Source organism: Leucopleurus acutus (genome assembly GCF_964270905.1).
Source record: "Leucopleurus acutus genome assembly, chromosome: 14".
NCBI lineage: Eukaryota > Metazoa > Chordata > Mammalia > Artiodactyla > Delphinidae > Leucopleurus > Leucopleurus acutus.
Window position 1 is genome coordinate 45,344,665 of NC_139156.1, and position 16,077 is coordinate 45,360,741.

General features: G+C 45.5%; 1 protein-coding gene across 4 annotated transcripts in view; it reads left to right on the forward strand.

Moving 5' to 3' along the window:
* Positions 1-16,077, forward strand: part of ALOX5 (arachidonate 5-lipoxygenase) — a gene marked incomplete at both ends in the record, with an annotated part of 53,139 nt that overhangs the window by 18,928 nt on the left and 18,134 nt on the right. For all 4 annotated transcript variants that reach the window (XM_082853869.1, XM_082853872.1, XM_082853870.1 and 1 more), the window contains one exon: positions 9,153-9,275. In XM_082853869.1, the coding sequence (XP_082709995.1) occupies positions 9,153-9,275 (123 nt within the window). The remainder of the gene's footprint in view (positions 1-9,152; positions 9,276-16,077) is intronic.

Below are 16,077 nucleotides of genomic sequence, written 5' to 3' on the forward strand. Positions count from 1 at the left end.
TGGGGTAATGGACCCTGGTTAATTTTTTTTTTTTTTTTTTTTTTTTGCGGTACACAGGCCTCTCACTGTTGTGGCCTCTCCTGTTGCGGAGCACAGGCTCCGGATGCGCAGGCTCACCGGCCATGGCTCACGGGCCTAGCTGCTCCGCGGCATGTGGGATCTTCCCGGACCGGGGCACAAACCCGTGTCCCCTACATCGGCAGGCGGACTCTCAACCACTGCACCACGAGGGAAGCCCTCTTTTTTTTTTTTTTAAAAAAACCCAGTGTGTCCCAAGAGAATTTGACATACGACTCTTAACATCGTGTAGAACGATTGCTCCATGCAGCACCCTTTGAGAAACACCCCTTCCCCAGGGAGAGGTGGATTCAGTGGTGTGTTGGTTTTACAGAGACGGGGCTCTGGCAGGGTCTAGGGAATGGGGCAGAAGGTTTTCTGGTGAGATAGTCTGCCCCTTTCTTAGATCTAATCATCGTTTCTTCCTCCTTCTACTCATCTGTCCTTTTCAGACCTCCTCCTCTGCTTCCGTTCAGGAAACACTGAATTTTGCACCGTCTGCATATTCTTATAGTTCCTCTTTCATATGAACTCACAGGCTTCCAGATTAGAGTTTGGAAGTAACAACTAAGAATAATCTCCAGTATGTCAAAAGCTGGCAAGTCCAGCTGGCTCTCGTCACTCAATCAGCCAGGCAGGGACATGGAGAATCCCACACAGGTCATAACCCAGCATCCATGTTCTCTCACTATGACTGCATATACCTGCGTGGTACACACACACACATGCAGCAGAATGTGTTTTCGTCTAATCTACATCATTTAACCTAATCATTCTGTGACTTGCTTTTTTTCCAGTGGTCATTCTGTTTTAAAGAGCAGCCAGTTGACACAGATAGGTGTCATCCATTCATTTTAGCTTCTGTGTAGTGCACCACCATGTAAGTAAACCACTGTGTTCACCCACTTCCCTGCTGGTGGACGTGTGGGTGGTCTTTAATTTCTGGCTGTTGCAAGCCACACCACAATAAGCTTCCACATATGTCTTGTCTCTTGGTGCTCTCCTGAATGAGTTTTTCTAGGGAACATCCCTAGGAGTAGACACCAAAGTTTGCAGACCACGTGTTAAGTTTTCTAAATATTGCCGACTGTTTTCTAAAGGGATTCTGCCAATTTTCACCCTAAGAGCTGTTCCTGGGTTGCTGTTTCCCTACATCACTGACCCACTTTGCACTTTGAGACATTTGCATCCTTCTCAATCTAATGTGTGTGCAACAGTATCTCATTGTTTCCCTTGTCCTTAAACTGCCACATATTTCTTGCTTTATGTGAAGGTACCATAACTTATTCAACCATTCTCCTATTGATGGACATTCAGCTTGTTTTCCATTTGTATATTGATTTGGTTTCAGTGCCTGATGAACATAGATGCAAAAATCCTCAACAAAATACTAGAAAACAGAATCCAACAGCACGTGAAAAGGATCACACACCAAGATCAGGAGGGGTTTATCCCAGGAATGCAAGGATTCTTCAATATACGCAAATCAATCAATGTGATAAACCATATTAACAAATTGAAGGAGAAAAACCATATGATCATCTCAATAGATGCAGAAAAAGCTTTCAACAAAATTCAACACCCATTTATGATAAAAACACTCCAGAAAGTAGACATAGAGGGAACTTACCTCAACATAATAAAGGCCATATATGACAAACCCACAGCCAACATCATTCTCAATGGTGAAAACCTGAAACCATTTCCACTAAGATCAGGTACAAGACAAGGTTGCCCACTCTCACCACTGTTATTCAACAGAGTTTTGGAAGTTTTAGCCACAGCAATCAGAGAAGAAAAAGAAATAAAAGGAATCCAAATAAGAAAAGAAGAAGTAAAACTGTCACTGTTTGCAGATGACATGATACTATACATAGAGGATCCTAAAGATGCTACCAGAAAACCACTGGAGCTAATCAATGAATCTGGTAAAGTAGCAGGATACAAAATTAATGCACTGAAATCTCTTGCAGTCCTATACACTAATGATGAAAAATCTGAAAGAGAAATTAAGGAAACACTCCCATTTACCATTGCAACAAAAAGAATAAAATACGTAGGAATAAACCTACCTAGGGAGACAAAAGACCTGTATGCACAAAACTATAAGATACTGATGAAAGAAATTAAAGATGATACAAACAAATGGAGAGATATACAATGTTCTTGGATTGGAAGAATCAACATTGTGAAAATGCCTATACTACCCAAAGCAATCTACAGAGTCAGTGCAATCACATCAAACTACCAAAGGCATTTTTCACAGAACTAGAACAAAAAATTTCACAATTTGTATGGAAACACAAAAGACACTGAATAGCTAAAGCAATCTTGAGAAAGAAAAATGGAGCTGGAGGAATCAGGCTCCCTGACTTTAGACTATATTACAAAGCTACAATAATCAAGACAGTATGGTGCTGGCACAAAAACAGAAATATAGATCAATGGAACAGGATAGAAAGCCCAGAGTTAAACCCACACATATGGTCACCTTATCTTTGATAAAGGAGACAAGGATATACAATTCTTCAATTGTATACAATACAATTCAGCCTCTTCAATAAGTGGTGCTGGGAAAACTGGGCAGCTACATGTAAAGAATGAAATTAGAACACTCCCTAACACTATACACAAAAATAAACTCAAAATGGATTAAAGACCTAAATGTAAGGCCAGACACTATAAAACTCTTAGAGGAAAGCATAGGCAGGACACTGTATGACATAAATCACAGCAAGATCCTTTTTTGCCCACCTCCCAGAGAAATGGAAATAAAAACAAAAACAAATGGGACCTATGAAACTTAAAAGCATTTGCACAGCAAGGGAAACCATAAGCAAGACGAAAAGACAACCCTCAGAATGGGAGAAAATATTTTCAAATGAAGCAACTGACAAAGGATTAATCTGCAAAATATACAAGCAGCTCATGCAGCTCAATATCAAAAAAACAAACAACCCAATCCAAAAATGGGCAGAAGACCTAAATAGACATTTCTCCAAAGAAGATATACAGATTGCCAACAAACACATGAAAGAATGCTGAACATCACTAATCATTAGAGAAATGCAAATCAAAGCTACAATGAGTTATCACCTCACACCAGTCAGAATGGCCATCATCAAAAAATCTACAAACAATAAATGCTGAAGAGGGTGTGGAGAAAAGGGAACCCTCCTGCACTGCCGGTGGCAATGTGAATTGCTACAGCCACTATGGAGAACAGTATGGAGGTTCCTTAAAAAACTACAAATAGAACTACCATATGACCCAGCAATCCCACTACTAGGCATATACCCTGAGAAAACCATAATTCAAAAAGAGTCATGTACCACAGTGTTCATTGCAGCTCTATTTACAATAGCACATGGAAGCAACCTAAGTGTCCATCGACAGATGAATGGATAAAGAAGATGTGGCACATATATACAATGAATATTACTCAGCCATAGAAAGAAATGAAATTGAGTTATTTGTAGTGAGGTGGATGGACCTAGAGACTGTCATACAGAGTGAAGTAAGTCAGAAAGAGAAAAACAAATACTGTATGCTAACACATATATATAGAATCTAAAAAATATAAAAAATGGTTCTGAAGAACCTAGGGGCAGGACAGGAATAAAGACGCAGATGTAGAGAATGGAGTTGAGGAAATGGGGAGGGGGAAGGGTAAGCTGGGACGAAGTGAGAGAGTGGCATGGACATATATACACTACCAAATGTAAAATAGATAGCTAGTGGGAAGCAGCTGCATAGCACAGGGAGATCAGCTTGGTGCTTTGTGTCCACCCAGAGGGGTGGGATAGGAGGGTGAGAGGGAGGGAGACGTAAGAGGGAGGAGATATGGGGATATATGTATATGTATAGCTGGTTCACTTTGTTATAAAGCAGAAAGTAACACATCATTGTAAAGCAATTATACTCCAATAAAGATGTTTAAAGAAAAAAAAAGAATGACCAAATTCCCTTCCCTAAACTTTACAGTAATTTTCAAGCCCACCAAAAGTATGTAAAAATATACTATTACCCATACGTTCACTAATACCTGATAACATCAATCTTTTAAATTTTTAACAATCCAGGAATCCTTAAGTAAGAGCCGCTGCTGTCTTAATCTGCATACCCAGACCACTGATGGCTTTAGCCTCTGCATTGCCTATTTATGTGCTTTATTTTCCTGTGGGTTTATTATTAATCTAAAGCAGCTCTTTATATATTAAGATTGTATCCCTTTGTTATATGTATAGTGTGTATCATTTGTCTTCAGTTGCTTTTGTCACAGGTTTTAGCTTTTTACTTTCTTAATGTATATATTCTTTTTCTTTGTAACTTTGCATGGGTTTGAGCCCTGGTCTGGGAGGATCCCACATGCCGCGGAGCAGCTGGGCCCATGCACCACAACTACTGAGCCTGCGCTCTAGAGCCCGCGTGCCACAACTACTGAAGCCTGTGCGCCTAGAGCCAGTGCTCTGTAAATTTATTTATTTATGGCTGTGTTGGGTCTTGGTTGCTGTGCGCGGGCTTTCTCTAGTTGTGGCGAGCAGGGGCTACTCCTCATTGCGGTGCGGGCTTCTTGTTGCGGTGGCTTCTCTTGTTGCAGAGCACTGGCTCTAGGCGCACAGGCTTCAGTAGTTGTGGCACGCGGGTTCTAGAGCGCAGGCTCAGTAGTTGTGGTGCATGGGCCCAGCTGCTCCGCGGCATGTGGGATCCTCCCAGACCAGGGCTCGAACCCATGTCCCCTGCATTGGCAGGCGGATTCCAAACCACCGCGCCACCAGGGAAGCCTAATATTGTCTCTATTTTTAAGTGAGTCTTTTTAATTGCCCAGTTATTTGATCGTATTACATAAATGATGATACTTTTGTCTCTTAGTTTACCTTATTACATCACTGATAATTTTTTCTTATTGCCAAAACAAAGTAACAGTAGCAAGGATGAACATCCTTTCTGGGTCTTGATTTTTGAGAAAATGCCTTTGATATTTTTATTTGTTCAATATATTTGCTATTGTTTTCTAATAAACACTCTTTACTATATTTAGGAACTTCTTTGTTTATTCTAATGTCATTTTTGTTTGGCTGAACTTGTTCAATTAATATATGAAAGGGTGAGTAATATATGCAGGTAATATAATGTCTGCGTCCATACTTGATATAAGAGGCTTAAATGATTATGTAAAAAAGTCTGTAAACACCTTACACTATCTCCCCATTTTCAGTATGGCAAATGAGAAACCTAGTGATAGTTTTGTTATTTTCCTTTTCCCAGAAGCTTGTGAGTTTGTGGAACCATCTCTCCTCTCTCTCTTTCCCTTTCTCAATCCCCGCTCCGTCTCCACATCATTCTCTTCTTTGACATTTTACAATTTAATCAGTATATATCTAGGAATGTCTTTTTTTTTTTTTTTTTTTTGGCGGTACGCGGGCCTCTCACTGTTGTGGCCGCTCCCGTTGCGGAGCACAGGCTCCAGACGCGCAGGCTCATCGGCCATGGCTCACGGGCCCAGCCGCTCCGCGGCACGCGGGATCCTCCTGGACTGGGGCAGGAACCCGTGTCCCCTGCATCGACAGACTCTCAACCACTGCGCCACCAGGGAAGCCCTAAGAATGTCTTTTTTTTTCCTTTCTTTCTTTTTTCTGCCTAGGATTTACTCAGAAAATTGAGGTCCCTTCAGCTTAAGGAAGTTTTTCTCCTATTTCTTTGGTTTTTACTTCTCCATGTATCCCTGTCTCTCCTCTGGAACTCTCTCTGCACATCAAACCTTCTATATCTGGTTTTCATGTCTCCTATGTTTTCTTCCATGACTTCCACTTCTTTGTGTATTTGTGTTACATTTCCTTCCATTTGTCACAGAGCAGTGTTTGACACATAACAGGCACTCAATAATTAGTTACTGAGTGAACAGATTTTGTCTTCCAGGAGACCAATCAGATCTCACAGTGACTATTACTCTTCTTTTCCATTTTTCTATGGAATATTCAATTCCGAAATCATGTTTTGTGGTTGCAGAAAGTCTTTTTAGATTCTAATTGCATCTCCTTAAGAATTCTCTCTCTCTCTCTCTTTTTAAAATTAAATGTCTTTTCTGCTTCTTCCTTCCTTCCTTCTGCCTGGTTGTTCAATTTGGTCTTTCCAATGGAGTATGATTTTTTTCTTTGCCTATTTATCTGTGAGTATGAGGCCTTTGGCCCCTGTGCAGATCAGCCTGTCAGGCCTCTCAGGCAACAGTGCCTGCAGTGGAAGGAACATAGGTGTTGGTTTCAGGCGCCAGTAGTAAACTAGCTGGCAAACTGTGCTGTCTCCATGCAGTGAGAGGCCATTGTCTCCTGACCTCCTGAGGTGGGGCACTTTGGAGGCTGGGGGTCAGCAGGAAGGTGGGGTCTTGAAATGTGCTCCAAGTAAACTCTACCCTTAAGAAAACGTGAATGTATTTGCTGGCCCATCTCTCCTCATTGGGTTCAGTGCTTCCATACTGAAGAAATCCAGCTCTACTCAGCTCTTCAAATTAATTAGAGCCCTACTTCCCAGTGGCTAGGAAAAGATGGTTAGGAATATTTAAATTGATTTGACCAACAGTAATTAAGTAATCGACAGTTAATACCAGTGGGGCTACCAGATGACTGCCTCAATTTTACACATATATTGGAGATACCATAAATCATTTTCTAAAACAAAGGGAAAAAAGTCAATAAATTAATTGACGTTTGTGCATTCATCCACATTTTTACCCTGGTTAATGTTAATCCAGCATTGGTGTTAATACAGACAACAAAAATAGAAGGTTTTTTTAATGTCTAGGAAAAGAGAACGTTGTTAGTAAACTAACTAACAGCGAGAAATGTAGGTTCTATACAACAGAAAACGCTTTTCAAAATGCATTTTGAGTGATCATATCCAGTTCCTGTTCACCTCTAATGATACTAATGAGAGGCTTACTGGGCCAACAGGATACCTCAAAAAACATTGTGGAATTTTTGTGACAATAAAAGTACAAGATGATATTAAAGGGCCTTAAGACTTTTAAAAAATAATTATTAGAGTATAGTTGATTTACAATGTTGTGTTAGTCTCAGGTGTACAGCAAAGTGAATCAGTTATACGTATACCTATATCCACTCCTTTTTTTTTAGATTCTTTTCCCAAATAGGCCAGTACAGAGTACTGAGTAGAGTTCCCTGTGCTATACAGCAGGTTCTTATTAGTTATATATTTTATATATAATAGTGTGTGTATGTCGATCCCAATCTCCCAGCTTATCCCTCCCCCCCATCCCCTGGTAACCATGTTTGTTTTCTATATCCGTGACTCTACTTCTGTTTGTAAATAAGTTCATTTGTACCCTTTTTTTTAGATTCCACATATAAGCGCCATCATATGTTATTTGTCTTTCTGTGTCTGACTTATTCACTCAGTGTGACAATCTCTAGGTCCATCCATATTGCTGCAAATGGCACTATTTTGTTCTTTTTATGGCTGAGTAATATTCCATTGTATGTATGGACCACATCTTCTTTATCCATTCCTCTGTTGTTGGACATTCAGGTTGCTTCCATGTCCTAAGACTTTTTAACGACCTAAACTCTCAGTGTTTTACTTCCCTCTTATAAGAGAGATTAGATTAAAAAGGAATACAGGCTTCCCTGGTGGTGTGGTGGTTGAGAGTCCGCCTGCCGATGCAGGGGACATGGGTTCGTACCCAGGTCTGGGAAGATCCCACATACCGCGGAGCGGCTGGGCCTGTGAGCCATGGCCGCTGACTCTGCGCGTGCGGAGCCTGTGCTCCGCAACGGGAGAGGCCACAGCAGTGAGAGGCCCGCGTACCGCAAAAAAAAAAAAAAAAAAAAAAAAAAAGGAATACAAATGGAAAAGCTGAAATCCCAGAATGTAAATTTTGGTTTTTAAACAAATGTGAGATCATTTAAATAAATAAAAGATCATTCTCCCCACCCTAAAAGAAACTAACAGATTTTTCATTTGGTTTGGTTTGGTTTGGTTTTTCAATAAACAAAAAGAAAAGTAAAATTTAAAAAAACAAACTTAAATACCCAATACTACAGGATAAATTTTAAGGACACCAGGCTCTAAAAATTTTGGTGGGGTAGAGTGCACGGCCTGTCTTTGAGGGGAGCTGGTTATTTTTGTTTTTTTTTAATTTATCTATTTTATTTATTTATTTTTGGCTGCATTGGGTCTTCTTTGCTGCGTGCGTGCTTTCTCTAATTGCGGCAAGCGGGGGCTACTCTTCTTTATGGTGCTCATGCTTCTCCATTGTGGTGGCTTCTCTTGTTGCGGAGCACAGACTCTAGGCACGCGGGCTTCAGTAGTTGTGACACGTGGGCTCAGTAGTTGTGTCTCATGGACTCTAGAGTGCAGGCTCAGTAGTTGTGGTGCACGGGCTTAGTTGCTCTGAGGCATGTGGGATCTTCCTGGACCAGGGCTCGAACCCATGTCCCCTGCATTGGCAGGCGGATTCTTAACCGCTGTGCCACCAGGGAAGTCCCGGGGAGCTGTTTTGATTATAACAATCTCTGAATCTGCTATTGGCATCAGTCTGTGCCTGGAGGTCCTCACCCAACCTCCCTGCTGACTCATGCCCCCTTTGGGAAGGCATGACCGCTGTCCCCTTTTTTCCCTTGACCACCACACACAATACAGGGGTGATGACCAAGCTGGTAGGATGTTGGATGTCTAGGTCAAGTGTGATGGGGCAACCTTAACCACTTCCAGCTCCAGGGGCCAGCATGGCAGCTCTGTGCTGGGGAGACATCGCCCTTGAATGTCACCTCAAATAAATGAGGTCTTCTGATGCTCTCTGTACACACTGGTGTGCACCTACCATTCAGCACCCCTCTGCTGTAATCCCAGCTTCAGGTTTAGGGAACCTCAGGCTTCCCACTTTGAGACTCAGGGCACAGCAAGGTGGGGGGACACCAGCCTTGGGAGGCATCCCAGTACCTCGCCAGGGACACGCTCAGCTAAAGCATGGTGACCTTATGGGCACATCCTCAGACCACACAGGCAGCCTTCAGCCTGAGGGCCCAACCCAAAAGCCAGACATTTAACCCAGTTTTCTTCTCCTTCCTTTTCACGCTCAGATGGATGGAGTGGAACCCTGGCTTCCCCTTGAGTATCGATGCCAAATGCCACAAGGATTTACCCAGAGATATCCAGTTCGATAGTGAGAAGGGAGTAGACTTTGTTCTGAACTACTCTAAAGCGTAAGTGTTCAAGAACTTGAGGATGCTGGGCAGCCCTCCAGCGGCTGGGGCCGGAGATGGAACCCTCATTCCTCCCCTTGTGGTGGCCTTGGGCTGGGGGATCAGCTCAGCCGAGCAACTCTCCCCAAATCGTTTGATTATATCTCGGCAATAGCATGGATCCTCAATGCACAATCAAATCACAGGGAAACCTGTATCTAAACAAATTTACAGACTGTAGGACTCCAGACACCAAACAGCTGTTTTCAGCCCGGAGTGGAGGTCTTTACTTGGAGTGCCCCATCCCCATCCACAGCTCATCTCCCCTTGGGCTAGTTCAAGGGTAAACAGTGTCCAGGATGTCACCCAGCTGGTAGGGCATTGCAGTCATCATGACCAACATGCCTGTGCTGATCACTTACATGCATCCCCGTTCGTCTTTCACTACAACCCCACGAGGCAGGCACAGATCTTATCCCCATTCTGCAGTTGAGGAATACATGGAATAAGGAAGTACAATACCTTGCCCAGGAGCCCCTGCTAATAAACGGCAGAGATCCGAGTCCTGTGCTCCTTCTTGGTGGCTGAATTATTACACGGTTTTCAAAGACTCCCTGGGTGCTCATTACCAACACGGAGCCCCAGCCCTACCTCAGGGCTAGTGGAGGGGCATTTGAATCTGTCCTCTGATACTTCAGGGAATTCTCACAATCATGCAAATTTGGAAAACCCTAAATCCGTGGTCATGCAACCTGACCAAGCCTTGGACGGCCCTGAGGAGATTCAGCACCTCCCGGTGCCCAGCACCCCCTACCACCAGGGTGAGAGTCTCCCAGGGTGGGCGCTGGCCTTGGGTTGGCATAACCAGGAGGCAGACAGGTGGAGAAGCACTAACCCAGTTAGCTTCTGTGGCAGCATTTGCTTACCTGCGTAGCTGCTCCACTCAAGAAGTTGCCTCATTTGGTCGAACTGTAAAGAAAGGGTGGGAGGCCACACACTCAGGCCTTCCTCTTTGGGGCATTTGAGAAAAACCCTACACACACATACACACACACACACACACACACACAGCCTCACAATCAGACTCCGCAGGGAATCCCCTCACATCACAGAGACTGGGATGCATTTGTCTCCCTGAGGCTGCATCTCCATGGGAGGGAGGAAGTAATAAGGGCCTGACACTTAATAAGCCTCTACAAAGTGCCAGGCTGTAGGTGTGGGTGCTTTCTGTATAGAATCGTCTGTTTTAACCTTCACAGCAACCCCAGGAAATAGGTACTGTTTTTAACCATCTCCAGGTAAGTAAACTGAGGCTCTGCCAGGTCCAGGCCAAGGAATTTGCCTAAGGTCGTTTCAGCAGGAATTGGCAAAACCAGGATTTGAATCCAGGTCTATTGGGGTTCAAAACTGGGGATTTTCTTCCCTGCTACTATTGAGATCAAATGGAGAGTAAAATTAAAACCAAATCACTAGATTAGTAATGCAGCAGTACCCGACATCTGGCTCCCTGGAAACATCAGGGCAATCATATGTCTCATTTCCTACCCAGGGGTTAGCATTATTGAGTCAAAGCCATGTGGCTTTAGGAGAGCAGAGTCCAGACCAGGATGATACAAGAAGGACAGAAGGCCCTTGTAAAAGGGGCAGTTTGGAGAGAAAAGGATAATGATAGAGAGGCAGCAAGGTCAGAGGAGATGATACTGCTTTGGGGAGTAGTGCCACCTCTGCTTAGTAATGGTGGGGGAGTGGATGGATGGATGGATGGATGGTTGGTGAGTGGAGGGATGGATAGTGGATGGTGGATGGAGGGATGGTGGAGTGAAAGCCAGGCTGTGCCTTTCTTATGTCTGCTCAGTGTTCCTTAGGTCATTGTCATCTTTTATCTCAGGATCCCAGCACAGCAGCTGCCACAGGATAGGTGCTCAGTAAACCCTTTCAAAATGAATTGAGTGTGGCCTTTGTGGCCACCTCACAGGCCCTCACTTCACACACACACACACACACACACACACACACACACACACAATCACACACTTACCTTTTCCTTCTCACGTATCCCCATCATAGCCAACAGCATCCTAGATCAGTGGTTCTCCGTCCTGACTGTGCATTTAATATTAAGACTCCGTGCCACCTCACTGCAGCCAGGCTGTTATGCCAGCATTTGCAGCACAGGCATGAGTATATTTTAGAAGCTCCTTGGGGGATTCTATTGTGCAACCAGGATTGAAACTGCTGGCCTTGATGCCTCCCTTGGCCTCACCCTCCATCCAGGTGAATGTGGGATCATGTCCATCCCCTGGGTCTCAGTGTGCATGTCCTCCTTTCTCAGCTCCGCCATGTCTCCCCAGAATGTTCAGGAACATTCTTCTACCTGCTTCCCCAGGCTCCATCCCACACAGAAATTGGAAGTTCATTCTCAAGTACATGTATAGTTTGTTGGCGGCTCCTTCTACAAAGCAAATATAATTCTTTGACTCGCCTACCTAAAATCCTTCAGTGATTACCCCAACCACAGGGGTCTCTGCCCAGCCTTCTCTCTTGCCCCCAGATGCACAGGACACCCCAGCCATGTGTGTCCAGAGCTGGGGGTCTTCGTGTCCCCTTGTCTTTGCCTCGCTGTTTTCTCTGCCTCAAATGCCCTTTTTCCCTTCTTTGCCTGGCCAAGTCCAACTCATCATTTTTCAGGACTGGAATAAGGTGCCCCTTCTCCCAGAAGCTCCTAGAAGCCCCAGGTCTGAGGGAGACTTCCTCCCCTGTGCTCCCCAGTATGGGCCACACAGGCCACCATCTCTCCAGCAATACCATAGCCCATCTTTCTCTACATCTTCCATGTTACTTGGCCCCTTGAGCTGCAAACTATTTGGCAGGACCAGAGCAAAGAAATCCTGAGATGGGCCCTCAGCCCCACCTGGCACAGCCCAGCTGGGGTGGTCAGCTGAGCACCAGCTCTGTTGGCACAGTGAACCAAGGACCATGTGGTCCTAAGAAGGAGAGAAGAGACACAGCCTCTGCATTTGAGGAGGATGAGTCAAGGGGACTGGGCCTCAGGGAAGCAGGTCAGAGGGACCCCACCCCGGGAGATGAGGGACTCATGGGAGAGGGCTCTGGGCCAGTGGAAGGTGAGCCTAAGGAAGCTGGTGAACTTCTTTAAGACTTGGTGTCTTCATCTAAAAAATGAGACCATAGCTCCCACTCCAGGCTGTTGTGAGAATATTAAGGAACCACATATGTCAACCCTGCACAGAGAAGGTTCTCCCTAAAGACAGCATTAGTCTTCATTCATTCCCAGTAATGAGGTCAGGCCAGCCAGGACCCACTTCTCCAGCATCACCTGCTGAGCACTTGTTCCCTCAGATCGACCTCTGCCCTCAAGGGCTCATAGAGGGACCCTTCCTCTGTTTGGTGTTATCTCATTATGGGGTCCAGGAAGGCTTCACAGCAGGACACCTAGCCTGGCCTTGCAGCTAACCAGACGGTTGGGAGCCTGGAGAAGCAGGACTCGGATGCTCTGGCAGAGGGAGCATCACATGTAAAGGCTGGGTGTGGCTGGGCCTCCTCACAGAACCACGTGGGTGGTGAAATTTCATGTTGTCGTCAAAGGAGGAGCAGCTTATCTGTTTAATCACCACTCGCCGTTTGCAGCCTGGAGCTTTGATTGCAGGAGGTTGGCGGGACTGGTAAGGGAATGTTCTCTTCAAAGGAAATTGAGAAAGAGAGCTTCCTTCCCAGTAGAGGAGAACAGTGCAGAAATGTGACTGAGTTCGGGAGAGGTGACCAGACCAGGGTGCTTGGGTTCTCACCCACCGGACATTTCTCATCAGATGAGATCGGGGTGCGGGGGGCAGCTCCTTGGAGGGGCGTCCTTCTCCTTGGGGTCTGGATTTGCAGTGTTGGATGAGAAACAGGGAGAGGTGAGGGAAATCAGAGCCACATTGCAGAAGTTAGACCTGGCAGCCTTTGAGGGTCAGATGAGCGAGCCCAGCACTGGGAAAAAACAAAGACAGGGAACAGGAGAGTAGAGAGGACTTCGGGATGTGGTGTGGATGTCCCGGGATCCAGTTGAAATTCAGGTCAAAATGGGGAGAGGCCGAGGGGAGAACCCAAGGCACCCTTGACACTGTACATCTGGCTTATAGGCAGAGTGGGGTGATCATCAGAAAGGAAAGCTGGACAAGAAGTGGTGAAGAGGAAGATGAGTGCAGTCAGGGGGCATGTTGACGTTCAGAGCCCTGTCCGGCCTCCGATAGTGAGGCCAAGGGTAGAGTGGGATGGGTAGGCCCGGGGCTAAGCAGAGAGGCTTCAGGGAGCATTGAGGCCAAGCAAGGTTGGGAGCCCTGCAAGGGACGGGGGAGAGGGGGTCGAGGGCCAGATAGAGGCTTTGTTTGGGGACAGGGAGCAGAGTGTGGTCCGAAGGCAATAAGTCTTCCCACCCCTGCTCCAGCCCCATAGACCAGTCACCCACTGCTTGCGTGAAGTCAGACAAAATTACATGAATGGTAGCTCTTTGAAAGGAGCTGGTGGCATAGAGAAGGAAAGAGCAGGCCCCACGATGAAGAGCAGGAAGCTAGAGAGAAAAGATGGGCTTCCTTGCCCATGAGGAGGGCTGGGGTGAGAGCGAGAGAGGGAGAGATGATGGCACGGGAGCAGGGAAGCCGAGGGAACTTGTTCTTTTGACTTTGGAAGCCAAAGCCAGGAGTTTTGCGGGAAGAAGTCCCCACACCCTCCTACTGTCACCCCAGCTCAGAAACAAGTTGGCTCCACATCACCAAAGCACTCAGAAAATAGGATTCTCCCCTTTAACTTCCCGAATGCTACCCAAATCCTTGGATCTCCTTGGTAATCGTTAAAGTCATCTCCTCCTAGTTCTAACCGATCCCTGTATGTCTGTATATCAACCCTATGTACCTATGCTGAATTCTGTTACAGAATCAGAGATGTGTCCCATTGGAAAATATATTTGTTGGGGAAAATGTAGGGGGAATAAAATTCCCACCTAAAAGTTAGACCTGGAAATTTTTACTTATATTTGCTAAAGTAGCAGTTTTTTGTTAAAAATGGATCATAAAATAAAGGTATAAGTTAACACAAATCATAATGTTTCCTTTAAAAAGGGCTTGCTTTATAGTTAAATTAATTTGGAAAACATTGCAACCTTTCCAACAATGGTTCTCAAGTTATAGCTTGCATCAGAATCCCCTGGAGGGCCTGTTAAAATCTGGACTTAGAGACCCACCCCTAGAGTTTCTGATTAGGGAAGGCTGAGGTGGGGCCTGAGAATCTGCATTTCTAATGCCATCCTGGCGGTGCTGATGCTGCTGGCCCACCAACCACACTCGGGGTAGCAAGGTTATACTTTGCTTTCCTGGGGGAAGAAAACCTATTAATCTATTCAAAGTATAGCAACAAGTATCAACTCATCTCTAATTACCCTTTAAAAGCAAAAGGTCACCTTATTTAGAGCCTGGAGAGCAGCGATTGTTTCTGACTCTAGCTGCGCCGTCTTGGGAGAGTTATTTAAGTTTTTTTGACCCATTTCCTTCCTATAAAATGAGGCTGGTGCTGCCTAACTGCTAGAACTGTTATGAGATTTAAATGAACTCATGTAGGCAGTGCCTCTGCGGTGCGGGCTAGCACAGTGTAGACCTAGTATCTAGTATCTCCATTCTGGATGCTTGCGAGGACTTTGTCCTCATTCCTGAGCCCAAGGAAGGAGACTGGCCAGGGAGCTACCTTCTCAGGCTCTGTTACTGCCTGTTTGCTGGCTCTTCTGGGCTTCTTCCATTCCCAGGAGAGCTGGCCCAGAGGAGGCTACCTGCTGCTTGTCCTTTGACAAATGCAAATTGAGCTCCTGAGGGTGGGGGCCTGAGATGAATCAAAAGTGGTCCCTTGGTCCCAGCTCCAAGAAGCTCACAGTCTAGTGGAGACCAAGCTATGGACAGCTCATCACGATAGCATGTGGTAGATATTCCTTTGGAAAAGAGCACTGGGAAAACTTGAGGCAGGGAGGAAGCTCTGAGGAGGCAGCATCAGAAAAAAGCTTTCTAAGAGAGAAGCCCAACCTGGGTCTTGAAGGATGCATAGGAGTTCACCACGCTGATTGGAGGAGTGGAGGGGATGGCTTTCAGGGCGGTGAGAACGCCGTGATCCAGGAGGACCAGAGTGGGGACCTGTGTAGGGAAGTGGAGCTGAGGCTGCCAACGCAGAGAGTTGGGCAAGGATCCCAGCCTTTACTGGGGGGGGGGCAGTGCAGGACCATGGGGGTTTGAAGCAGGGATGAAGTCCATGGGGGTCAGCATTTTAGTGTCAAGGAAAAAGGGGTTGGTTGTCAGATGCTTCAGCGAGATCAGGGGAGTTTAGAGCTGACTCTTTAGTTACAGCCACTAGGATGTGACACACAGTGCCCTGGGTGAGAGCACTTAAGGAGGGCAGAGAGGAGAGGAAGTAAAGAGGAGCCAGACGCAAAGATTCTTAGGTGAACTGAGTGTGAAGGAAGAAAGGGATGAATGAATTAAGCAGAAGGACCCCAGGAGGGGGAGGGCAAAGTTCTGTGCCGTAGCCTGGATTGTGAACTTGTCCACTGGCCCCTCCAGAACACCACAGTTTAAGGCTGCAGACGTTAATATTAACAGTAAGTGATAATCATGGTACTAGTCGCTAATATTTGTTGAACTCATTTTACAAATCAATGCTTTCTATATATCATGTCAGCCCTGTGAGGCAGGGACAGTTATTGTACCCGTTTCATGGATGAGGAAACTGAGGCACAGAAGGTTAGGGATTTGCCCAAGGCCATATGGCTGGGAAGAGATGGAGCTGGGAT